The 27617-nt window shown below is 31.0% G+C and overlaps 1 protein-coding gene across 2 annotated transcripts in view; it reads left to right on the forward strand.

Moving 5' to 3' along the window:
* Positions 1 to 20802, forward strand: part of LOC127703022 (B-cell receptor CD22-like) — a 42604-nt gene extending 21802 nt beyond the window's left edge. For both annotated transcript variants that reach the window (XM_052207405.1, XM_052207404.1), the window contains 11 exons: positions 1721 to 1751; positions 2251 to 2321; positions 3333 to 3357; positions 5424 to 5485; positions 6543 to 6558; positions 7317 to 7387; positions 7992 to 8019; positions 8737 to 8807; positions 16286 to 16313; positions 16834 to 16904; positions 18705 to 20802. In XM_052207405.1, coding sequence (XP_052063365.1) covers positions 1721 to 1751; positions 2251 to 2321; positions 3333 to 3357; positions 5424 to 5485; positions 6543 to 6558; positions 7317 to 7387; positions 7992 to 8019; positions 8737 to 8807; positions 16286 to 16313; positions 16834 to 16904; positions 18705 to 18775 — 545 coding nt within the window. In that variant the 3' untranslated portion in view covers positions 18776 to 20802. The remainder of the gene's footprint in view (positions 1 to 1720; positions 1752 to 2250; positions 2322 to 3332; positions 3358 to 5423; positions 5486 to 6542; positions 6559 to 7316; positions 7388 to 7991; positions 8020 to 8736; positions 8808 to 16285; positions 16314 to 16833; positions 16905 to 18704) is intronic.
* Positions 20803 to 27617: the final 6815 nt, after the last annotated feature.

Consider the following 27617-nt stretch of genomic DNA (forward strand, 5'->3'; position numbering starts at 1 on the left):
GTAGGTCACATTCGGGAAAAGTGGACGGGATTGTAGTTACGACACTAGGAACATATCCGCTATCATCTGTGAAACGGATATTCCGTAACGGTCAACCAACTCGTGATGGCGTCCGTAAAATTTAAATGTTCAGGAATACGATGTCATACTGTAAATTTTTATGGTTTTTAACATTACTTCCAAATTTTATTTCGTTCAAAGAAATTCATTTTGTACTTGAAACATTACAATTGTAATTAAGATTAAAGTTACATGTATGAAATACAAATATTTTTTTTCACCATTAACCATGGAAATTTGATCGCATTTTTTATTATTCCGATTTCAATAGATATTGGAAGATGTGGTATGAGTGCCAATGAGACAACTCTCCATCCAAGTTACAATTTATAAAAGTAAACCATTATAGGTCAAGGTACGGCCTTCAACACGGAGCATTGGCTCACACCGAACAACAAGCTATAAAGGGCCCAAAAAAACACATTTGCTCGAAAATCTGAATAGCATACCTATCATTTGTTTTGGAAATACTTGGGAGATAACCAAATCAGTGATCTGAAACTCGATTTAGGGACCGAACTAGGCATAAATGAGTTTTATGGTTTCATGGTTTCTAACAATATTTCAAAAAAATTTAAAAAATTCGTTAACGAAAACTTAAAAGGGAAAGGGTTGCACTGCTGTTTCTTATTTACTTGTGATATATATATAACGCCCCTCCCCAAATATATCGATTTAAAATAATATATGAGTATAACGTACAGTTTAATTATTCGCTAGTCTTCTTCTTTTTATAAATGAGATTGTTTACTAGATAATTGTTATTTCTATTTATTTTGTAAACAATGTTTCTGTACTCCTAACAACAAAATTTTTAAGTTGTTTTTTTAAGTTTAATTATTCGCTAGTCTTCTTCTTTTTATACATGAGATTGTTTACTAGATAATTGTTATTTCTATTTATTTTGTAAACAATGTTTCTGTACTCCTAACAACAAAATTATTAAGTTGGTTTTTTTTTACATTGAAACATCTTTTTTATTTATATTGTGTCATCATAGATCAAACTTATTTGTTCAGTGTATATTTACTTATTTTTGTACATTGTCTTTTTGATCGAGTTAAGCCAATTCAATTGATATTTTATTGTGCGTCTTTTTATGTTGTAATGTTATACCACTGTTTCAGGTTAGAGTGAAGGTTGGCGCCTGTTAAAACGCTTAAACCGCTGCTTTTTATGCACCTGTCCTAAGTCAGGAGCCTGTTGTTAAGTAGTTGCCGTTTGTTGGTGTGGTTCATAAGTGTCTCTCTTTTCTCGTTTTTTATATAGATTAGACCGTTGGTATTCCTGTTTGAATTGTTTTACACAAGTCATTGTGGGGCCCTTTATAGCTTGTTGTTCGATGTGATCCAAGGCTCCGTGTTGAAGGCCGTACTTTGACCTATAATTGTTTACTTTTTACACATTGTGACTTGGATGGATAGTTGTCTCATTGGCACTCATACCACATCTTCTTATTTATATACACGAAACAAAATTGTAATTTATTTACTTGTAATACTTTAGTGTATCTTAATAAATGCTCATATTATGTCTATCGGTCTATGTGCGACAGTCGAAGAAAGATACATTGTCTTGTTCCGAATATGGTGTCGGAAATCAAAATAAACTTTTTGCTCTTAGATATTTCATTTAATGTTTATTTTCATATTTATTCAAGGTTTCAAGAACAAGGCATGTGAATCAACTACGTATGTACTAAATGACATAATAGTAGTCTCAAAGCATGTATCAATTATTAATTTTTTTTTGTGAAGAAAAAAAATTATATACCAGGTGTATAATTGAAAACCATTTATTACATCTTTGATATAAAAAATAATGTGTAGAAAATTAACAGATAAAGAATGAAAACAACACGTTATAAATTTCATGCGTCCGAAGCGCTGTTCATGATTAATCTTCATCATGAACGCTCTCAGGAATTCATAAACAAAAGAAACATAGCAAAATGTATATTTAAAATAAAGTGAAAATTCCAGTTTATGAAATGTATTCAAAGCATTGTCACATTTTGTGATAACCTATGATGTAATTAGGCAAGTCAAACAAAATCTACCTTACAATACATTATTTTGAATTATCAAGAAAATTTGAAAAACAACATAAGATATCAGATGTTTTGATTCTTTCTACAAAATTATTCCTTAATGAGCGTAAAAGAGAGTTAATGAAGGATGACTATTTCAGATCTGATGAACATATTAATGAACAGATAAGTAATCCCGCCTTCACAAATGTAGACAACACGTCTTATTACGGTATGTACTTTCTAAAATATCTATACATTATTAATGTTATATTCCTGAAAACAACACGGTATAATGTAACCGTTTAAAAACGGGTTTTATTTTGTTGTCTGCTTTACTCTGTCAGTATACAAATCACAATTTAAGGAGATGTCAGAAGTATTATGAACACATGCTGGTATTTATATGAATAATATCGATTTTATTGTCAAGAAATTGGTATTACCTGTACTCGATCGAACATCTTCGACTGCGTGAAATGTTTTTGCTGCAAGTGCTTTTCGTAGTGGTATATATGGAATGTTTTTATTGGGTAATATTTCTGAAATTAGATCCCGAAACAAATTTGGGGAGCATTAAGACAGAAATATAGAAGGGGAAGAATTCTGTCAATATTTGGGGTAAAACATGTCAAGATAAAGTTTGCTGTTTCTTAAGTTCTAGAATTTTTAGGATAGTTTCTAGGCGAATAATTCTGTTTGATTTCTTTATTTCCAAATGACACTTATATAGATGTAGTATATACCTATACGGAGGGACAATAACCCTATAATTTTTACGGGTAAATGTCACGGTAATAACTTATTAAAATAGGCAGAAATAAAAGAATATGATGTGCAACTTTTGGCTTTTGGATAACTTGAGGTTAACCTGTTTGTTCTTAAAATGCATGTTGATATTGGGATCAATAAATCAAAGATTTCCTTTTTATGGAAGGGTCCTAAAAGGGTGTCTATATATCAGCACCCTCGTGCAAGCATTCTTTACATGAGATTTTTGTTCCGTTTCTTTTGTTTGATTTCATTTGGAAATCCGTCTGTACACTATTCTGAATAGTATTTTTTTACACCAATTTTCATGGGTGGCATAAACAGTAAATAATTATCTTACGTGTCTTTGTTTAACCTGGCTTGATAAAACCATCGACTTCCATTAAACTTTGGGGCAAATTACCGCGACATTGTCAAAAAATTATAGGAAACAAGCTGTATGACATATTTATACTATTTATTTTTTTTTCAGATTCAATACCACCTCAAGAGCGAAGGTATGTATGAATACGGATATAAATTCAAATCGTAATAGATAAGCAAACACTATGTTGTTCTTCTATAAAGCTTACAAAAACTGGTGCCAATACTAACCTTTGATAACTACTAACCCAGTCATTTCAAATTTAAATTCAAGTTCAGATATTATAATGACCCATTGGATTGACTTCTATAGGGTTTTTCATGAATATATCGTAAAATGTCGCCTTCGTTTGAACATCTGAAAACTTGCAAGAAAGATGTCCCTTTGGTATCTTTCGCCTCTCTTTTAGAAACCGATGGATTAATAATAAAAGATAAAATCGGGAGTGAAATACACATACACACACACACACACGTGCGGTGATTTAGGGAGCTGCAGGGCGAGTTGCCACGATGTCACAAAAGCAAGGGTTCGAATTCCTCTGAGGGAAGAAAAAAATTGCTTAAGTAAAATTTCTGATCTAACATTGTTGGGCTATATTTGAGACGAATTATATATACAAATCTCATAGTAAAAATGCTTTTCTCTCTGTTCTCTATCTTTATGCAAATTTTTATCAAAATTTGTAGGTGTTTCTTCAATAAATAACTGTTTGTGAATTGTAATCTACTTATAAGTGCCCAAATTGTTCACCATATAGTTAGAATATTGAGATAGTTAAAGATTATCTATGGTTTCGAAAAAGGGGGTATTTCGGCTTTAATCTCATTGAAGGGCGGTAGTTTTGAATGAGATGTAGCGGAAGAAAAAAAATTCGAGTCTAGGTCTGTTTGATCTTAAAATCATCTGAAAAAAATCATCTGAAAAGTCGATGAAATATTTAGTCATGTGCAGTCTTTCAGTCAGTTTTCAGACTTATCCACTGTGGTAAATTCAGTACTATTCAGACAATTCACTTGCAGTCAATTTAGTTCTCTTCAGTAGTTGTTCAGACAATTCAGTATGGTGTTGATTTGCACAGGTAAATAACAACTATTGGAACAGTCTGAACATAGATTGAACTGATCTTGATAGACTGCAAGCGAATTTCATGAACAATACATGTACCGAATTTACCGCAGTGCAATAGTCTGAAATTAAGTGAAAGACTGAAAATGACTGAATAATTTATCGTTCAATTTCTTAAAAACTGTTCAGATAATAATGACTGTTTTAGATCAAAATTAATTTACTAGTGGCTCCGTATTTCGGTCAGTTTGTCCGTCTCATAAAATGTTGGTTACATTTCTTCCCCATAAACTACAAATCAGATCTCCCTAAAATTTAGTATTAGGCTGAAGATGAGTATTTTTTACAATGTGCAATGCCTTCATTTTTTATCGGATCCTCTCGATATTTAGATGACTGTTTCCCTCATCAAAAATTTGGATAAGGTCGATCATCAGAAAAATCTGAAAATGAGGACCATATTTGGGATCGGGAGTTGAACAATTATTCCTTATTAGTTATTGTCACTTGGATAGTACCTCTTTTGAAATTAACACTCACGATAATATCTTAAATGGGAGACCATTTTTTGGGAGGAGGGACAAATATGACATATGAGGTATTCAAATTACTGTAGATTCAGAAATTATTGCTAGTTTTAAATGAAGCCACTTGATCATTATCGCAATAAAACGAACTTGCATTCTGATATCTGAACCATATATGTGTCTGCAGCTTTCCCTAAAATCGCAATGATTAATTTCGTATGTTTGTTAATGCTTCAAAAATTGCAATAATAAATGTACACAATATTTTTTGAATTTACAGTACTTTAACAAAGCATTTTACTTTGACGCAAATGTCTGGAATAGGAACTGTTATTAGAAATTCCAGTCGTGGGATAATGCAATTATCCTTGCACACTAAAGAAAACGTTTTTATAAAAAAACAAAAAACAAAGATATAAATTTGGTGTGTCTGAAGTGCTTGTATACATTTATATCAGAGTCCTAAGGTTTTGTGGTTCATGTCCTGTTTCTCATTGCTGTCCAAATTTCCAATTGTCAATTCCGGTCGATCAACTTAGCAACTGAAACATATGCTGCTCGACATTATTCAAAAACAATCTAGCATGTTTTTCTTTCTACTTAGAATAGATTCAGAACATCGTACTAATGTAAATGCATACGAAGATATGCCGACACTATCAAAAGGTAAATATTTGTAGTTTGCTTATTCTAAATTCATCTTTACATAATATTGTGTTACAGGTTTATAAATTTGACTTATCAATGTATTGTTAGAGATAAACCATTCGTATATTTTGTATTAACACTAACATCGTTTTATAAAGTAACTAGCTATATAGAGATCGGTCAATTCAAAACGTATCAGATACAGGCAAACAGAAACTGGCAGATTGACTGAGTTATCGAGTGCAAAACATCAATCCATTTAATACAATTACTGTCCTTGACCATGTGTGTTCAATAAGTCTCGATGAACATGAAAATATAGTGACACCCTTATCGCATCGTCAATCTTATAATGGGAAATGGTTTTTAAACTAATCCTCAAAGATCGGACCTTGACATTACATCAAAGTTTTGGAAAACATTTTGCTAGAAGGGATTTTTTTTTTAATTTTGTGTTTAAATTGACTCATTAAGACAATTCATGTTTTTGGAATTATGCATCATTCATTTGTAATAAAAACTCAACTGTACCATTATCATAGGATCTGACGTGAAATGTACATTTGACGTTTTTGTGCACAGTGTGCACAAATAAACAGGCATGCTTTGTATGTGTTGTTTGTTAATTTCATTGGGCGATTTTGTACTTTTGCCCATTACCGTTGTATTTTAAAGCCTGTGTTATTTCTTAGACATGATATGTTGACTTATTATACTATTGCCAAGTTAGTCAATTAAAGATCACTCCTTTGTTTGCAAATCACCACCATCAGCAATCTAGAAAAAATATGTTTATTGTTTTTTGTAAGTTAACTTGAGATAAAAAAAAATATGAAATATGATATAATTGTAAGTAAATCAATAGGCAAAGTCGCATGCATTTTAGTCATTGAAGAAATGTGTTTAATGTGTGCAATCTGTTGAAGATTCTCTTTAAAAAAAATCTATGTACATTTAATGATATTGTAAACTAAAAAATACTCAAACAATTTTATTGATAAAAAGAGTATTGCAAATATCCATCCATCATGAGGGATGTGTCTTAGGGTCAATTTAAATATTTGATTTTTTTCAGTTGAGGATCCAATTGAGTAAGTTCATATACAGAATTTTTTATAATAAATATATATAATTGTTAATGATATAATATAACAAAATGAACTTTGCTAAAAAACCAACAACACTATATGTGGCTAAGCTGGACGACATTCACATTCAATGATCTAAACTTATGTAGTAAAATATGTGTTTTTTCTTATTAAAATATATACGTTTGTCCTTGTTCAATCGGTAAAGTGATCTGATAGGTTCAAATCTATTTTAGTTTGTAATAAAGGTTATGAATTGTCAAGTTAAATATTATCCATCAAGCAACACACCGGTGTCACATTGATGTTGTGATGAATTCATAGTATATTTTGAAATTAATATCTAATATAGAGTCATTCAATATCCGTTTGTTTCAATATTCATATTCAATCTGACTATAGTTTAACATAATAAATGATATTTAAATAATTCGAGATCTTTTGGTTTTACCATTTCTAGTAAATCATAAGCATATATAGATTTCTTTCGAATGTATGAATGGTATGTATAAGAAACATTTCTATCCTGCAAACAGTAGTGGAATATAAGAAACTTCTAAAAGAAAGTTCTATTGGGTATAATTTTGCCATAATATTTGATAGTACTTGATCATGAACCTCGTCATATAGAATCCCAATTTATTGTTTCTGAAGGAGTTTAATTGATTTAAAGCTACCTTTTGATACATTGTATTTGTATATATTTAATTGGTTTCTTTCATGTACATTTTGTAAATGAAGTAATTAATTTTCCTATACAGAAAAACAACAGAGAAAAACGTTATAGACACCAATATTAACATTTACGAATCGATGAAGGAACAAGCATGTGGTAAGCAAGTTTGTCGTATTAGACATTAACAAAATCAATTGACTTTACCTCTTACATTCAAATTTAACACCTATATACCAAACAGTGCAAACGAGGAGTATATAATACATTAAAACAGACGATCGTCTCTTATAGCAACATGCACTGTGATTAAAGTAAGTAGCAAAGCAATGGATACAACGTGATTACAAAAATAACTTTTGCTAATATCAGAATGTTAACTTATGATGAACTTTGGTAAAAATTGTCTCCTTCCACTGTTTTCAATAAAGGACATTACTGAAAAAAGCTTTATTAATTACTTTAAATTCCTACCGTTTGGATACCACTGATGGTAATTTCCCACAAAATAATCCGCCTAGTATCAACTATGACTTGAAAATGACGTGCAATGCTACACATTATTTAATGAATGTGTAAATAACAACTTCAATGTGCGCAAATCTTTTTCAAAATCAACATCCGGTAGTTCACTTTGATACGCCCTGTTCAGTTTCAAAGCTTAAGGAGCTGCATAAAAATTGACTTTTATTTGGCACCACAACTATGTCATGACATTTGAAATTAACATTAAAATGTCAATTTAATCAATGTTTTTTTTCAGCAAAAACATCAATGGTAGACCCACTGAGGTAATCATATGCACAATATTTACGGTGAAGTAAAAACACCTGCTTTTAAGTTCACTGATTTGAAAAAAAAGCAATTACCGTAACTTTTGTATCAACATCCATATGCTGACCTACGAAAAATTTATATGTAGACATACTAGACGAAAACATAGAACTTAATTTAGTACATAACATTGAATAAGGCCAATAAATATATCAGAAAAAAATATCTTTGTCATAGAAAAAATCGGTTTGAAACGCAAAAAATGGAAAAAGATTATGGCCAATCAATTTATGACACATACTCACTACACGAACACGGAAAGAAACAAAGGCAAATGTACAACGGTTTAATTACTGTTCGTAATCCGTTTGAAAAGTTTGAAAGTATAAGGTTATGTTTTTACCTTTATATCATTGTTTTAAATTGTTAACCTTCACATCTTTATGCGGTATTTTGCTTCAAATAGTTCGTTTGGAATTTTACTTCCAAATTTGAAGCATCGAGCGTTCCAAAAGAAGGATATTTAAGAAAAAATATGATTGGTATGTAAAATATAGCAACGTCAATTAGTATTAATAGATATTTTCTGACAGTACTTCGTAAGCCTTTGAAGGCTTGCTGATTGATTTTGTATATATTTATGTAAAAATATTATATATGGTAGCACTATAAATAAATTAAAAAAAACAGTAAATGATTGATTGTATTAGATGACTGCATAATTTCAACAACAGGGAATTGAAAGTTATGAATCTATCAGATAGTAGGACTGGTCTTTACGAATCTATGAAGATGCCTGCAAAAGGTAAGAGATTCTTCAATGTTTGAAAATAGTGTAGCGGGTAATACTGCCAACATTTCTTATAAAATTTTATTTTTGAATTTAGGTGGCTGGGTGGTATAAATATCTAATATAGGATTTGGCTAATTCTTTTTATAAATGAACTTTATCATCTATTAATTGGAAAATAAAAATAAAAAAATGAGTTCACCGTCTAGTTAAATTTTTTTTGAAGGGTTCAAGTTTATTGGTTTTCATTCAAGATTACTATAGAAATGATAGGGAAATGAATGCATAGCCATCTTTTTTGAAGAATTTCTCATGAAACCTAATATAGGATTTTTTAATGTTTGTGTTTTTTCTGTTGCTGAAATAGTCTTTTTAAATAATAAAAAATAAAATCAACAAGTCACCGTCTAGTTAAGACAAAAAATATACATCATTAAAAATAATGAGCATTTTTTCAAAAAGGGAGATAACTCTGTCTTTTACACATTTCTCTAATTTTGAGACCAGATATAGAGAGACCTGGTTATAAAAACTTGTTATACCCTCTATACATGTAAGACCATATATAATATATATAACATTTCCAAACAGTTGATTTGCATATTGGTTGCCATGGCAACCAGCAGTCAAAATGGAAAATCACTAATTTTTGGGATTTTTTAAAATTTTCAGTTCAAATTCAATACCAAACTATTTGAAAAATGATCAGGCAGTATCTATTACAATCGGGGTGTGTTTGTTTTTAGAACCTGCATATTTATATGGACTGTGGAATCCCTGAGGCAAATAGTTCTTAGTTTGTCTGCTCGTTCACTTGTTTAATACCACTGGTTTCAGTTGATAATTTTAGTATCTCTTGCTTGATTGTAATAAAACTTGCCTTTTTTATGAAACCTAGAGACTCACTCAGACACCTGACTTAAACTGATTTTTCAGTTTACAAGACAATCCCTCATCTGCAATAAATATCCCACCTCAGGGACCTCTAACATTAGTATTCCAATTTTGATGAAATTTTGCAAGGTATTTTTATTTTATTGGTGTTTTGTACATAAATCAGGCTGTTTTGATATGTTTGAATTGCCTTACATTTGTCATTTGGTTTTATAGCTTGCCAAACGGTATGGAGTTGGCTCATTGTTGAAGGCCATATATCTCTTAACTGTTATCTCTTTTGGTCTCTGGTGGCAAGTTTTCTCAGTGGCAATCATGCCCCGTATATCCCACCTTTTTATATATATTTGAAATTTTAAAAACAATGCTGAGAAATATAGCACACAGGACAGCTTCTATGTTTGTTGTATAATAGAATTATTACAGGAGCATATCTAAGTTTGACATAGACAAATTCTTCTTTCATTTCCTAGTACTTATTTGTGTATAAAAATTAACACATGAGATAGTTGAACCTGATACACCCGCCATATAATCCTTTTTTTATATCTGTCAGTTTATCCGTTTTATGCTTTTGAAATTACATACATAAAAAATTTCAGGTTAAATAGTGTGTTATTAGATTTGAATTAAATAGAAAATGTGTCTATAAGACACAGGATGTCCTGCCATTAAATGTAGGTCACGGTAATCAAATTGTTGATGACCTGTGTGGTATCATTAAAGAATACTGTAGTGATGATATATCACAATAGGTTTCTGTGAAATGAACCTAAACACAAGACTTAACCAAAGACAAAAAAGCAATAAATGTAGGTCAAATTAAAGTGACTCAAGTAATATATAGTACTACTAGCATTACTAGTATACAAGATGTCTGTGGAGAAAAAATATCACTGATACATTACCATTAGTTTCTAAAAAATAGAGATAAATGCAAAACTTTACTGGAAAGGGATGTACATACTTATGGACTGACAAAGGTATACTAGTATCAATCTATATAATCCATCCACATTTGTGGCAGGGCATAATAAAATCCAATCTTGGTAACTTTTTCAAATAAATATAAATAACAACATGCAGTATTGTGACAAAAGTACTCATTTATGATCAAATTTCAGTTCCCATAAATTACTTATTTAGATTCAATAAATTCCCCCCAAAAAATAACTAATTTTAAAGTGTTGAATTGCATGGTTTGATTAGTAGCAGGCCAACTTCACAGGTTTATTCTATTCATATAACCTTATGATTTTCTTTTCAAAGTGTGCCAATTTTTAAAAATCCTGTTCTGTATAATCAGTTATGCAAATACCTATCTACCCCCCCCCCCCCCCCCCCCTCTCCCCCTTTTCCTCCCTCTTACAATTAATTTAAATGCACACATGTTTTTTTATGCGAAAACAGTGTTTTTGAGATTGATAAAGTTCTCAACAGTAAATTATTTTGATAAGTGTACCTGTTTCATTTCATATACTACCTTTATTTTCTTTGGTAGGATAGTAAGTTCACCAAATACAATGAACATGTGTATAACAATTGGGACTAAAATTACATGCAAGTTTTCCACTAAAAATTGAAAAATATATTGCATTAGCGTACATTGTACTTCCTATAGCTTCTGTATTAATTTTTATGTGTAAATATGCGTTATTGCCTAAATTGACCATTGGGAAATAACTTTTTTCAATCATGATGATGATGGGAGTTTTAACGACCTTGACTGGCTATACAGCCCTTGCACTGTCGTTTTTTTTCTATTCAATTATACATGGCCAAACACGTTTTATACTCATGTGGAAGAATTAAAAAACCTTAAAAATTTTAAATTGGAAGAAAAAAAAAAACATTTTTATGTCATGCATCATGCATGTAAAGCCACCTTCTTTGGATAATCTTTTATTTTTCAGACACACATTAATTTAAATTTTGAATAATTGTAATAAATCTTGAATCCTTGATACACTGAATGATTCTTCAATTGCTTCACATACATGCTACATAATATTTTAGGGCATTTAACATTGTTAAATAAATTAATGTAAAAAATAAACTACCTAAGCTACATGATTAAAATGGATATACCAGTATTGTCTTTAATAAAGATTGTATATTTACTTTGTCAACTCTTTTATAATTCCCTACTCTAACATGTCTAAGGTCATGCAAAGTCTATAAAAAATGTCTATTCAGTTTGAAAATAAAATTATTTCATTATTTTAAAGAGGTGGATTTAGGGAATGTACAAATATGGTTAATTCATAGCCTTTTCCCACTTCAACCGTTGCCTATTTTGAGAAGGCTTTTGCTCCTTTTTTCGAAATCCTAGAAACATATTTGTAACATTTTGTTACCTGCATTTCTTTCAGACAATACATGGTAAATGAAAATATAAAAAAACACACTAGACTTCTCAATAAATTTTTACAGGCCTTTTAAAGCTGACTATGTGGTATGGGCTTTGCTCATTGTCGAATGCGGTACAGTGACCTATTGTTGTTAATTTCTGTGTCATTTGTTCTTTTGTTTTATTGGATATCATACCACATCTTTTTTTTTATATAATGTTCTACTTTTAGGCAAAAATATATATTAAGATCATAGAATATCTACCAGCTCTAACTCAAAGTATGGCCGTTCACTTCCCATATGTTAAAAATACAAAAAATGAAAATGTACATTCATTTGTATGTAATAAAGAAATTATAAAAGTAACGAATCAATGAAATAACCTGAATAACCTTTTACATTTTGCCACTTTGAAAATAATTATAAGAACTATTACATGTACCCTCTTTTTTCAATTCCAACTAATTTATAAGCATAGCCCGATTTGAATTCATCTAACTTTTTAATTCTGTCCATGAAAAGTGTACTGTTCTAGCAAAACACATACTGATATAACTTTATTAATTAAGACATTTGACATAAAATTTAACAAAGACAACAAAATTTTAATACAACAGTAAATTGTTTGAAATATATAGTTCAATATGCACCTCACCTTATCCATGCTATCATTGAATAATCAACACAGTATGATATTTGCTAAGTTTTACATGAATAATCAACAGGAGGGACCCAGAATTTTAGAAAAAGAGCGTGGTGGGGTTACTGATGGATGGACAGACAGACAGAGTGCAAACCAAAAGTCCCATTCGACTTAGTCGGTAGGGGACTAATAATCTAAACTAACAACAGAGTAAATGAAAATTCTGTTTGCAAAAGAAACTCCTGCCTTTTTCCCCGAAAAGTCAAATAGTCATTAGTATTAATTTACTTATTGTGTCTGGTGTAGACAACATTCTGTATGTATGTGCCTGTCCCAAGTCAGGAGCCTGTAATTCAGTGGTTGTCGTTTGTTGATGTGTCACATTTTTGTTATTGGTTCATTTTTTGTACATAAATTAGCACTTTAGTTAGTTTTCTCGTTTGAATTGTTTTACATTTGTCATTCCGAAGACCCATTATACCCATAGTGGCCACAGGTCATCTTCTGCTATTTGGTCGGATTGTTGTCCTGACATGTAATTTTCCCCGTTTCCATTCTCAATTTTATATAATTTGTAATACACATTAATGTTTGTCCCTGTTTTTTGCTGTTTTTCCCATTTCTGTTAAAAAATAACTTTCAAATGATTTTACGGTCGTGAATCATTCTTGTGCTGGGATCATTCGAACACGATGTAAAATATATCTTCAATAAACGAAGGATCGCATCGGTAGAAACTTAAAGAAGAATTACTTACATTTATATTCCTTGTTTGTTTACAAAATATTACACACATTTTACGCATATTTCCGGGTTCATTTCTAGTGTAAAACAAGTGTGAAACTGCTTCATAAGCTACTAAAATGAAGATCGTGTTCTAATATTTTCGATCTTTGTTTCAGTATTCATGAAAAGCAGCCCACGTGTTCGATTATTGTGATTTATCTTGTGTTTATCTTCTCACGCCGGCAAGAACATGCCATTACCACAAAACGGAAGTGCATTTGCAACAATGAAAATAGCAATAAATTTGTTTGTAAAATTCTAGAATTACAGTTTTCGATAACAACATTCTTTTGTTATATATTTAAATCAAATAGATTATTTATAATAATCAAAATTAATTATTATTGACAATTACGACAATAGGATGACTTGCGATATCGATGCGCAACTTCCTGCGCAGTTGGCGCGAAAATTTGAACCCGCGAGCCCCCTTAATAGGCATCGTGATGTTAGAAAACAATGTATTAAACAATATAATTGGGAAAAAACCATAAAGTTTTCAACAAAATCTTTATAAATAAGGTAAAACATCAAAAACATTTTTGTCCCCTGAAATTGCAAAAATAGTAAAACGCTTCAAGCCTTTTAGAATTGTATTGAGAAATGAACACCTACATTTAATCTGGACACTTTAGTACAGAAAGGTCACTTGTGAGTTTTTTTTTAATTGAGTGCTTCTTTTTGTATTACTATCAGGGTGTAAAAGCGTTGACCGAAGCACATTTTGTAGGAAGCACGAAAGTGCTTCATCATAGGTGGATTCTGGGGGTGTTTTGTGGATTTAATTATGTGAACGATTCATGGTGCCCCGTGGGTTGCCCCCCTTTCAAAATGGCTAGATCCGTGCCTCCTTCATATTAAATTTGCGCACACGATCACTTCTTTTACAACCCTATGACTTATTAAAAAAGTACATTTTTATACCACAATCATGAAAAAAGAGTTATATCAAGCTTTTCGTTTGTTTTTAATGCATCATTTTAACATTGTCACGGATAGCACATACAGTCAAAACTGTTGTATTTTATAGAGAAATAGAATATGATATTGGAGTGTCTCGCGATTATTGTCCGCCAATCAAACATTACGGTTCTAATGAAACCTACATGTAATATAATTATTATGATGTCATAAACGTGCTGAAATTGGCATAGTTGGCATAGTTGCACCTGTCCTAATTCAGGAATCTGATGTTCAGTAGTTGTCGTTTGTTGATGTGGTTCATAAGTGTTTCTCGTTTCTCGTTTTTTATATAGATTAGACCGTTGGTTTTCCAGTTTGAATGGTTTTACACTAGTAATTTTTTGGGGCCCTTTATAGCTTACTGTTCGGTGTGAGCCAAGGCTCCGTGTTGAAGACCGTACTGTGACCTATAATGGTTTACTTTTATAAATTTTGACTTGGATGGAGAATTGTCTCATTGGCACTCATACCACATCTTCTTATATCTATAAAATGACCATTGTACACATAGGCTTTGGGCATAATGAATACGAGCAAATCATGTGTTAAATACAAATAGCAAAACATCTTTTTGGCGTTGCTCATATCTAGATATAAATGACAATATCTAAATTTTACACTATTAGTGGTAAAGTGTGGAGCTTTGCACAAAATTCAAGAAGTCTGAAGCTCTTATGCAAATGTGTAATAAAAATTCAAAAATATAAACACAGATACCTGACAGACTAATGTCATATGAGACTCTTCAGGGTGTTATTTAATTGATCTTTTTTTTTGTTAAATGCCGAAAAAAATCCGTCACATGTAGTTGATATCCCTTACTTATTATATGATGGTGGTCAATCCCTAACATATGCATACATTCTATAATGATAATGTTAAGTATGACACTGATGAATTGAACATTTATATAATATATAAATAAGGAGATGTATGATTGACAATTATACAGCTATCAACCAGAGTTTAAATGATATGGATGTAAGCAAAGTATAGGTCATCCTTCGACCTTCAACAATGATCAAAACCGATTCCGTATAGTCAGCTATAAAAATTCACGACATTATAAAATGTGAAAGATAACTAACGAGAAAACTAACGGCAAGTTTTTTTTTTCAATACAATTTAAGAAAAAGAAAAATGGCAGACATAAACCATCGACAACCACCGAATAACAAATTCCTGGCTTGGTAAAAGAACATACATAAAGTTAATACTATGAGCTGCATTGCTTCTGAATACAGTTTTTATTACTATTCATGAAATAATGTACTTTATATATCTATACGGAAAACAACCGAAGAGAGCATTTCAATAAAATCGAACGAATTTATGGTTCTAGCCAAATTTGTACAAAACATTAGAGATTGGTTCATGTAATCATATAGAATTGTCTCATTGGCACTCATACCACATCTTCTTATTTCTATATATGTCCTGTTCCGGTATATACTATGTTGATCATGTCGTGCAATTTTATAAATTCATAGACAATTATGTAAATTTAAAGAACAATAATTAAACGATAATTAAAAAAAAAAAATCCACAGATAGTTTTGACAATTTTAGACTCCATTCATATATGTACCCCTCCCCCTTCCATTGTGAATTTATCTCACTTCGATTCCAGTAAACAGTAAAAGTTTTCCATCGGCCTACCTTAAGAAGTTAACCAAGCAAGATGTATTGAACTAAGTAAAATCTTAACGCTTGAATTAGATTTTCCTTTCTTATGATTGTATCACATTAAACATTTACAGTAGGACCACATTTATAATACTAGTATTAAAGTTTTTAATAAACTTGAAATTGAAAAGGTTATCAAGATAGAAGAAATTATTTTTTATATTTTCAGATAATACACAAACGTCAGACCTAGGGAGGTAATTATGTTTATTAAACTCAATATATATCTCTTTCTGATTTTACAAAATAGGCAATTTAGAGAAAATAAACATGTGCATCATCATCCATATAATGTTTTAAAACTATTTATGGCATAGTGGAGAAGAACATGAGATCATATATAATTTTGTATTGATACCGGTACACATAAAAAAAAAGAGCAAACGTCTTAGAAAAAAGGCAAACCTATCAGATGAATGAGATCACACCAATAAATCAATTTAAAATGATACATAGATCAGTTCGAAAAGTTATTTTATTTATAATGTTATGTTAAAACTATGATATAATTATTTGAAATAGTTGATCTTCTAATATAGTTTTTTGCTCCAAAGTATAAGTTTGAAATTGAAGTTTAAGAATTGAGTCTGCTATGTAAAAATAATAAGAAACCAGTGTGGTGTATATTATAAAATGTAATATCATTATAAAGGAATTACCGGTATTTGCTGCTGATATTCGAGTTCTTTTTAAAAAATTGTGTATGTGTCAAAACAGGGAAATAACAGTTGAAAATACCTCAGGAAGTAATAATCAACTCTCCAAAACTGTGAAGACGCCTATACAAGGTAAGTACATCTCCATTGTTTGACCTCAGTTCATCGAACGTTGCCGTACAAGTTATATATTTTACAGATTTCAAAAAATAACAAGGATATTTTATTTAGAATCGAACGAATCTGTATCTCTTGCCACAAATTTGAGGCTTTTAAAATCTGGTTCAAAGGTGGTAAAACGAGCAAGTTCTATCAATCTTTATAATTTCCATATAAAGAAAAGCGAAAAAAAATGAGCTAAATTATTTTTTATTTGTAACTTCCTGGCTGGCCGAACTAGTAAAGTCGGTAAGATTTTTTTTGATAAAATTCAAAAGCGTTATTCCTTAAAATAGAGCAATTGCTACACTACTTGACACGCTCATCACTCCTTGCTTTACAATGCTGTGAGAACGTTATTGTGAGATCTTTATATATTATTGTTACAACGCTATTTCATTGTTGTTCCAAAACTGATTTAAAGACAATGCAACTTTGGCACTCCATGGCATATTTTTACATGGATCCTTACATAATATGAAATAAGGAGATGCGGTATGATCGCCTATACGAAAATAAGCACCACAGTCTAAATGACATAGATGTAAGCAACTATAGCTTAATATACGGCCTTAATAATGACCAAAACCCATCCCGTTGTGTCAGCTATAATAGACTCGGACATGATAAAATGTGAAAATTCAAACGAGAAAAAACCAAAGGCCTGATAAAAAACAAAACACTAAACGAAAACCAAATAAGACAGGCAGCAACCAACGACAGCCATAGAATATCAGTATCCAAACAACGTTGTTACAACGAGAAAAGGACGCCGGTATTTTTCCGTTTTTAGTATAGTATTTAAACTGAAATAGGTGAAAGGGAACATTACCATATATGGACAGATTATAGGTTTGAATTCACTTGGAAAACCTTTCTGTAAGTTATTCTACGAAATGCATGAAATTATTACATAGATTGAAATGCTCACATACACTGAGGAACTGAAACAATGGGACAAAAGAGAGTATTCTATGATAATTGATAAATGACATGCAACTTAAGAGTTCATCAAATATATATCAATTCTAACTAATGTATGTTTACAATTCTTACAAGATCTTAACTTAACAATTATTAGTTGTTTTATATTAGATTGACAGGGACTGTTTCATATTTGTCATGGATTTGTCAGATAAACATTGTCTCGTATGGTGGTGATCTGTTTATACATGTCATTTATTTTATCAAAATATTTTCAATCCATAAGACTGACTGGGATATATAAATACTTATTGGTTGTTTTCAATTAAAATAAATAATTGTTTTTATATTTATTGTGTCCGTAGCTCTTTTCTTTTTATCTTGAACACTCATAACAAAAAAACAGGAATCCGGCGATTTATAAATATTTGAGGAGCTATATGAGCAAAATGGAACCTAACAGAATAGGCAAACTTTTTAAAACTATCAATTAAATGAGAAAAAGTATACATCTTCATGAATGAAAACAATCTTATCTTCGGTTTCAAGTGATAATTTAAACGTTTATTGCAAAAAAACTATAAGTATTAAAAATTGGTTGATATTTTAAGTCGACAGAATATTGAAACTTTTGGATTCATGTTTCGTCTAATGTCCCCTAATAGGAATGTATATGCTCTTATTATAACAATAACTCAATACCAGACAATGAAATTTGTTTTTTAAATACATTATCAAAAACATACTTTTTGTACACTTCCATAACGATGAACTATATATGTGTTTTTGTTTTTTTTTTTATTATTATTTCCATGAATTTTAGTATGTACGGTTTTTTCTTTGTTACAGAGGCAGAAACGTCAACTGAAAATAAAATTGTGGATATGTATACCAGTTTTGTAAACATACGAAACAAATAAAGCTATCAAAAGTGATGCCAAATGTGATTTTCCTATACCTATTATTGTCATCAACCGGCAGTTAAAAAATTCACCAAACATTATCATGATATTAACGTCTTGGATGCCTTTTTATATGCACCAGTGGTTCAGTACTTTCTATGACAACGCTCGAGAGTTGTTGCCATGATAATATTTTGTTTGAGGAGAGGCATAGAAGGACTAAGGATTCCTATAGACGCACTGTTGATATTGATGGATATTTTCAGCACTCGCATTTGCCTACAATTTTTTGTTTCTGCAATGAAATGTCAGTACAGCTGTCATTTGAACAGTCTATATATCACGACAATATCTATTTCATAAGTAACTTGTTTGCAAGATTTTATAAGTAGATATAATATTGTATAATACCGTTACGATTGTTAAAGTGCAAAAATAGAAATTTCAGGCATACGAGGGTAAGATTTCCTTCCAAGGGCTAGAAATTAAATACCATAACATTATTATTTCTGCTATATGCTATGACTTTGTATCCATCAATTGAGAGCAATAATACGACCCAGTACAAAGCTTCAGGACAAACATACAAACATGCATGCTTTTATTTTTAAAGAGTGATTGTCTCATGATTTCTTTAATTCCTTAACTGGGATACTCCGGAAGTGACAGACGTTTCTTTCCCGTTTTTTGTACGGTTACAACCTGTTCATGAATGTAATTCCTGTTTCACTTTTTGCAACCGTCGGTTATTCACGTTAAAATCAGACGAAAGATAACCCATGATAAGTTTTCAAACTTTTGCGGAGTAGTAAATGTCTCGTTACCCGTTACATTTTTATACCAAATGTAAAGGGTGTATATCTTTAAAAAATAACTACTGGTATTACTGTTGAGTAATTGCGTAGTTTCCTTTTTGCTGGAATGTGTATTATTTTTAAGGTGGTTGTATTTGCAATACCTTTTATACGGAAATGTGTAGTCTCCGTGCACGTTTAAATTCCTTTTTTATTGTCTTGAAAACTTTGATAGGTAGACAAATATAATTGTAAAATGCAAAGGTGATAAAAAAAACAAGACATGAACATAAATTTGCAAACGTTGCTGTATATTTCAGCATTTACTACATGTACAGTGTTTGTCGGAAAATGGAAAAGCAAACTTGAAAATCAACAAACTTTAGCTCGCTCGAAGCACTTTAAGTCTTTTAATTCATTATAACAGCTAAGTGCAAACCTATCTTATTTGAAGGGGATAAATGGGTATTCGTTCCGATATTTATTTTTTTAAACAAATACCAAATAGTTTTAACTGTCACAAGGACTGAACATATATTTTCTGAATGTTATTGGTGTGTTACGTGGACAAATTTGCCCACAAATAGATGCTTATTTTATCACTGTCTCTTATTCGTATCTAAGTGAATTGGTCCAGTATATAAATCAACTCCGTCAAAAATGTTTTAATCCAATTGTAAACCTAGCATATTTGATGAGTTTTTACAACCACTGTCACTTCTGTGTTGACATGAAAATCATTGATAAAGTCATTTTCTGTAAACTAGCTGTTTATACAATGCTGAATTATTCGAAACACTTAGGTTTTTCTATCCCCAGGAAATGAAAGCCTTAGCCGTATTTGGCACAAATTTTCGAAATTTTCTGTTTTTAATGCTCTCTATGTATTTAATTTGGTCTTCCAACTTTTTTAAATTGACCACAGCTAATGAGTCCTGTGAAGACGACACGCGCGTTTAGCGTTCTATATTGTAAGGCTGATATGTTTGATAGGTTTTAAAATTACCATTTATATCAACACGGTAAGGAAAACAATATGATCTTCGCTTTTATATTTAAATTATCAAGATTCTGATAAATGAGGTAGTTTTCAACGTTTAATTTATTATACAACTACATAGGGAAATCTACAAAGATAGGTTTGCATGCTTGTGTTTGGGATACATGCAGTTGAACAAATAAAATATTTGACAAGAAAAGTTCTGTATTTTTTATTTGAAGTTTATGGGAAGAAATAAATGTACAACTTAATTGTATGAAAAATGAATAAGAAATACAAGTAATTTCTATATATTTTACTGAAAGTATATTTTAGATCCAATCCGATAAATATTAATGTATCATCTAGAGAATAGCCTGAGAGATTTACAAAATATATTAAAAAGTTGTTAAGTTGGGAACCAACCGAGGTAGCCAAGTGAAGTATGTTGACATTATATATCAATGATGCAGTTATTTGATATAAATATACTATTCATAGGATATTAGAATCATTCGAACACTGAGGTGCATAGTGTATAGAGAGTCCAAGTAAGATTTTTGCCCACTTTTTTCAATTGTTGTTTTCAACGCTCTTCAGCTTCGTTTAATAGAAATTGGTTTAGCCTTCTTACTGTTTTGTTTCTGATGAGTCTTATGTAGACGAAAAGCGCAGTATCTTGGAAGAGTTATTCTAATTAATATTTTTCCAAATTACTGAACGGAATTGAGACCAGGCTTTTGAGAAATGTGTGCAGTCATATATCAACATTTGAATATGTTTGATTATAAAGTATCGTTTCCGTGAGGACAAACTTGGCTCTTGTTGTCTTGAGGCTTTTTCTGCCGTTGGGTTTCTTCCGAGGTAATGGCCACTTGCGACTTTTTTTTGTTAAAAAGGCCAAATAAAGAACGAATTTGAAGAGCAATGAGGACTCAAAGCTCCGAAAGGTTTTGTCAAAAAGCTGAGGTAATCTATTCTTAGAAAATCCTTAGTATTTTGAAAAAAATCTAAATTTTGGTAAACAGTTTATTCATAATTATGACCATATTGATGATAATTCATTTCAACACCGAAGTACTGACTGCTGTGCTGGTGATATCCTATGGGTTTAACCTCTCAGCAGTGGCATCGACCCAGTAGTTGTAAATAAGCTCATCATAGATACCAGAATTGAAATTTTGAACGCAAGACGCGCGTTTCGTCTACAAAAGACTCATCAGTGACGCTAGAATAAAAAAAAAGTTAAAAAGGCATCCCAACTCACCGACTGCGGAGATGATGATACCTTCTGAGACTAACATTCCACCAGCAGTGATATCGACCCAATGCTAGTTAATGAAAATAAATTTTTGATAATTTAACTAATCCAAAACGCTTTAACCTTCATCAAGAATGCTCAAGCTCAAAAAGTTTGAAAGCTAAGAATCTGTTAATGCATATACGAATGAATATACTAAAAGAGACCTTACACATTGGCCAAATTCATGTAAAGCAATTGGAACCTTAGTTTCTTAATTATTCTAATTGGCGTTACTTTGAATTTTTTTTGTGTGTTTGATACACACATAAAAAAAAATTTCGGCTGAGGGGACATTAATTTTCGAAATGCGCACCTGGTGTACAGTAAATGTTATCAACACAGAATTTAAGAAGAGGTTATTTTAACTCATGTTAGTACCGACGCACTAACCACTGAGTTTATTATACCTTCAAGGATTAACAGTCCATCAGCAGTTATATCGACCCATTTCTAGTAAAATAAAAGAACACTTTACTAATTGCATGTATCCGATTCCATTTCTGGATGAACTTTGATCCCGACCACTCAGTTAAAAATTTAAAAGCCAGGGATGTATAATCACATAAACACGAGGAGCTATCTGACAAAAAGGGACAAGAAAAGTTTATATTTTTCGAGGAAGAATTTAAGAAAAGATTGTTATAAGTCATGTCAGTAGTGAAGCACTGACTACTGAGATGATAACACTCTTCTGGTCTATATAGTCCACCAGCAGTGGTATCGACCCAGTGCTTGTAAATGAAAATATAAAAATAAGGAGATGTAGTATGATTGCCAATGAGACAACTATCCACAAACGTTCAAATGAAAAGGATGTAAGCAATTATAAGCAACCGTACGGCCTTCAATAATGAGAAAAATCCATACCGTATAGTTGGCTATAAAAGGCCCCAACATGAAAAATATGAAACAATTCAATTGAGAAAACTAACGGCCTAATTTATAACAAACCAAATACAGTTTGTTTCTGATTAAACATTTCATTACTCGGAACGACGATATGATCAACGTTGAATTATTTCTAAAATGATAAGTTGTCTTATTTTCTTCGATAACTTAGCATTAAATTTGTGTAATGAAAACACTAGATGTAGTTACTCGATCTTTCAATTTGTCTTGATTCACTTTTTTTTTTAGATCAAATTAAGAACCTATTTCGATAGTCATTTTAAAATTGTAGTAACGATTATTATAATTTGATGAAATGTTTCAAATTGAGCTATTTTATAAAGACTAATACAGAAAACTACACTTGAATAATTGATAAAACTTTGTTGTACGACCTTTATATATTGCAGAACTAGGTAGTTAGTATGAAATTGAAATTAAATATTATAGTTACGGTAAGAATTTTTTACATTCCAGGGATTCAAGTCTCTAACGACCATTCTAGTAATACACTAGTTTCGTATACGCATATGTGATCATAGTATTGTCCTGCTCGGATTAACTTCGTGTTTAAATTCAGTAAATTATCTATGTAACAACTACGTAAGTAACATAAACGGATCAAATTTAACTGCACCAGATGCGCTTTTCGACAATTAATGTCTCATCGGTGATGTTCAAGGCCAAAATACTTGATAAACATAGTTCAATATGTATATCATCTTTTGAGTAAATGTAAAGGGTTACTGCACATTGGTAAATGATTCATAAGGTAAACTTATTTCTGGAATAAATGTTTCCCGATAACGTGATCTTATTTAGTTATTTAGATACAATTCTACCAGCACAATGTCTGAATTTAAATTTCAGTAAAGTGTATCTTTTATTATCATGCATTTATTTCTTAAGATACAAAATTTCCAATGATAACAATAAGTTGTTCATAAAACTTCCAGAACATGTTGTTTAGTGATTTTAATCTTGTAAATTCGAAATTAAGGGACATTCTCCTCATACATTTAATTCGAACATTCAATGACGACTCAATCCTAACCTTCACAAGTCAAGTTGTAACAAACATCAGATGATGTTATAATTAAACCATGATAGAAATTAACAAATCAATAAATGAATAATTAAAAAAAATTCAATGATGTAAAATAACGTAGTGGAACATAGTGTAAAAGATGTTAAAAATTCGAAAATAAAATTTGAAAACACAAATAAATATCAAATATTTGAGGCAATCGCATGATCTTTTAACAGTGCAAAACATGTTGCTTAGTTAGAGTAAGTACAAACATGATAAGTCTAATTCGATAGGTCACATTCAAGGAAATGAGGACGGGATTGTGGTTACGACAATTGTAATATATCTGTCGTCCTTTTGGAAACAGATATTCCAAAACGGTATGCAAAATTTTCGAAAGAATGATTTTAACTTATCGTGAATTCTTCGTTTAATAGCTTTTCTCTAACTAAGGTAGGCTTTTATTCCTTTGTTCGATTTCTTCAGTTTTTGTAACTGATTTTTTGGAGATATTTCTGTTTGTATTAAAGGATTTTTTATAATACAAAAATAAGGAAATGTGTTATGATTGCCAGCTAGACCAGTATCCATCAACGACCAAAATTCGAGGATGTGAACTACGAAAGGTTACGATACGGCTTTCAACTATTAGCAAAACTCATATTGTATAGTGAGTAAAAACATGCACCGATATAACAAAAGAGAGAAGATACCAATGTTATAATGAAGAAAAGTGCTTTTCGGAATATGACCTTTGCAATGGTGTAAACGACTGTTTTGGTGCGTCCGACGAAGACCACACGATGTGTAGAAGTTGGTGTTTTATATAAAAACGTCAAGCGGTTGTATCCTTCAAATTGAATGTGAAGTTTTATATTACTAAATTTGAAGTAGAGACAGATATCGTATACGGACATTGCATTAGACAATAATGTGTTAGTTTAAAGCAGTTTTTATACAAATGATCTAAATAGCTATTTAGTATTAATTTATTTTGTATTTGCATTGTATCATAGGTCAAATTTATTTGTTCAGTGTATGTTCACTGGTGTTGATATGTCCTTTGATTGAGTTAAGCAATTTCAGTTGATATTTTATAGTGTGTCTTTCTGTGTTGTGATGTTACACTATTGTTTCAAAAAACGGGTGAAGGTTTGGTACCATTAAAACGTTTAAACCCGCTGCAATTGTTTGCACCTGTCCTACGTCAGGAATCTGATGTTCAGTAGTTGTCGTTTGTTGATGTGGTTCATAAGTGTTTCTCGTTTCTCGTTTTTTTAAATAGATTAGGTTTTCCGGGATGAATGGTTTTACGCTAGTAATTTTTGGGGCCTTTTATAGCTTGCTGTTCAGTGTGAACAAAGGCTCCGTGTTGAAGACCGTACTTTGACCTATAATGGTTTACTTTAATAAAATTTGACTTGAATGGAGAGTTGTCTCATTGGCACTCATACCACATCCTCTTATATCTATAGACAAATGTTAACGAGATTGTGTCTTTTCGTACAACAATAACAGCTTGTCGCCAACTTCTCATCTTAATTGAATTTGAAAAAAATACCAAGTTTAAAGGCATCTTCAGCAGCATTATAGCAGCTATACAATGTGGAATAAACACATCAAATTTGATATGATTTCCCAGAGCCTGTGCTTCCTATAAAGGATTAATGTTTTCAATACAGATTAACAGCGCAGAAAAAAGTATTTGAAGTTTTTCCAAGTAGATTTGATGCCATTATTTTGTGAAATTTTACAGTCCAAGTATCACCTGAATTACGCTTTTAATGTCTTTGAAATTTTGTTGAATTGCATTTCTTCACAGTTTGAATTCAAAACATAAAAAAGATTTCGTCAATCGATCATCATTGAAAACATTTCGACGAGTATCCTATCTAGAAAATTGTCACGTGGAAGTGCGTTCAGATACAGAAACAACTAGAACAACTTAGCAACATTTGTTTATGTTATCTGTATACTTAAATCATTTCATTTTATATTTAAATAAGTTAAATTAATCAAAGTTATGTTTAAAAAACAGTTTCCAGTTTATTAGTTTACTAAACTATAAAAAAAAAACGGAAACATTGTTCAAAAAAGGAAAATACTTCTAAAATAAAAAAGAACAAAACCACTATCCACTAAGAAACATAGGGTTTTCAAAAATAGACAAGTGTCTATACAATACGCCAAGCTTTAAATCATCAAAAGTCTAGAAAAGTTCGAATATATTAATATGTTGTGTCATCTGTACTATTATTTGTCTGTTTGTCTTTTTATTTTTGGCCATGGCGTTGTCAGTTTGTTTTCGATCTATGAGTTTGACTGTCCCTCTGGTATCTTTCGTCCCTCTTTTAATAGACAGTGCAAGGTATGCCGTCAATATAACATTACCTAAATTACGAAAAGGAGTTATAACAATAGACATTCATTGGACTGGTGTAGTTTTGACTCTTGACAGTCACATGCCTATATGGCGGGATCAATTTTTTTTTGTGTTTAGGTATTAACTTCCCCCTTACAATATCAATAATTGGAATAACAATAGTTCCATAAAACAACGTTTAACCATGAACATTAAAAAGTACTTTATTCTATAATACCAATACAAAAGTTGGTAATGATTTAACTACAGGTAAAACACATTTTAAATGTCATATTTTGATTGATTCAGTCTATTTCGATACCAGATCTTGTTCCGTTACTGTCGAGTACAAAGTAAGAAATAAGACAACCAGACTCTTTATCGTTTTATTGTAAATTTTACAGTTTGTACTGTTCAAAAAGCTAAATTTGAACGTTCTGACTTTTAAATATGTTTCCAATATTTATATACATAAATATTTTCTTATGTTAAACCAAACAGCTTCTTTTTATTATTATTAAAGTCTATGAGTGCCCGCCTGGAAAGGCGAAATGTGCAGATGGTCTTCAGTGATTTTCCAAAAAAAATAATTGTGATAGGAGTCCCGATTGTTACGACGGTTCTGATGAACCAGCAGCAGATACATGTAAAGGTAACAAATAAAAACGATGAAGTAGGGGACACAAGTGAAGCGCAAACTGTCCCTTTGGTGCATTAATTTCCACCAAAAAAAAAAACATCAACCCTGAGACAATAGAATTTATGACATTCAATTCAATTCATGAGAACAACAATTTTATAATTATATGATTGTTCAGGCTGATCGGTTTTCTAGTCAAAGTACATTGCTTATATAACCATAACATGCTTAGCTAACAAACTATTAGGTCAGATATTCATGTTTATTTTTCAAGTCGGGATTCCATATACCTAACAGGGATGATTGTATACCTATTATGCATATGAAGATATCATATTTAACTAACTAATTTAGAAAAATGCATTACATCTGCATTTGAATACATGTGGCTTCGTTTATAAATTTTTAAATTTCAAAGAAACTAAGGTTTTAACTCCCTCAGGCAAAGTTGACCTTAGATGGATTTGGCTATTTTATTTGTTCCTTTTTGGCTATATAGCTCTTCAGCTATTTTGGTTCTTATGCAACCTTGGCTTTCAAATATTATGCTTTGAGCGTTACTGATGAAAGCAAATCCAGAAAAGCACTTCGGACGCATGAAATTTATAGCGTGTTGTTTTCATTTGTTTTAAATATATGGACACCATGAATGTTTGTGACTAGCATTTCCACTCAACAATATCTAATTACAGAATTCAATTGCAATTACCATTGGACAAAATGTAAGGATAATATACAATGTATTCCAAGGACTGAAATATGCAATGGGCACGTACATTGTAAAGATAGTTCTGATGAAGATCCTGATTTTTGCAGAGGTAATGTCTTGTATATCTTCGTACTGTTTTAATGATATGGCAAATT

The sequence above is a fragment of the Mytilus californianus genome, unplaced genomic scaffold (assembly GCF_021869535.1).
Source record: "Mytilus californianus isolate M0D057914Y unplaced genomic scaffold, xbMytCali1.0.p SCAF_5, whole genome shotgun sequence".
Taxonomy (NCBI): domain Eukaryota; kingdom Metazoa; phylum Mollusca; class Bivalvia; order Mytilida; family Mytilidae; genus Mytilus; species Mytilus californianus.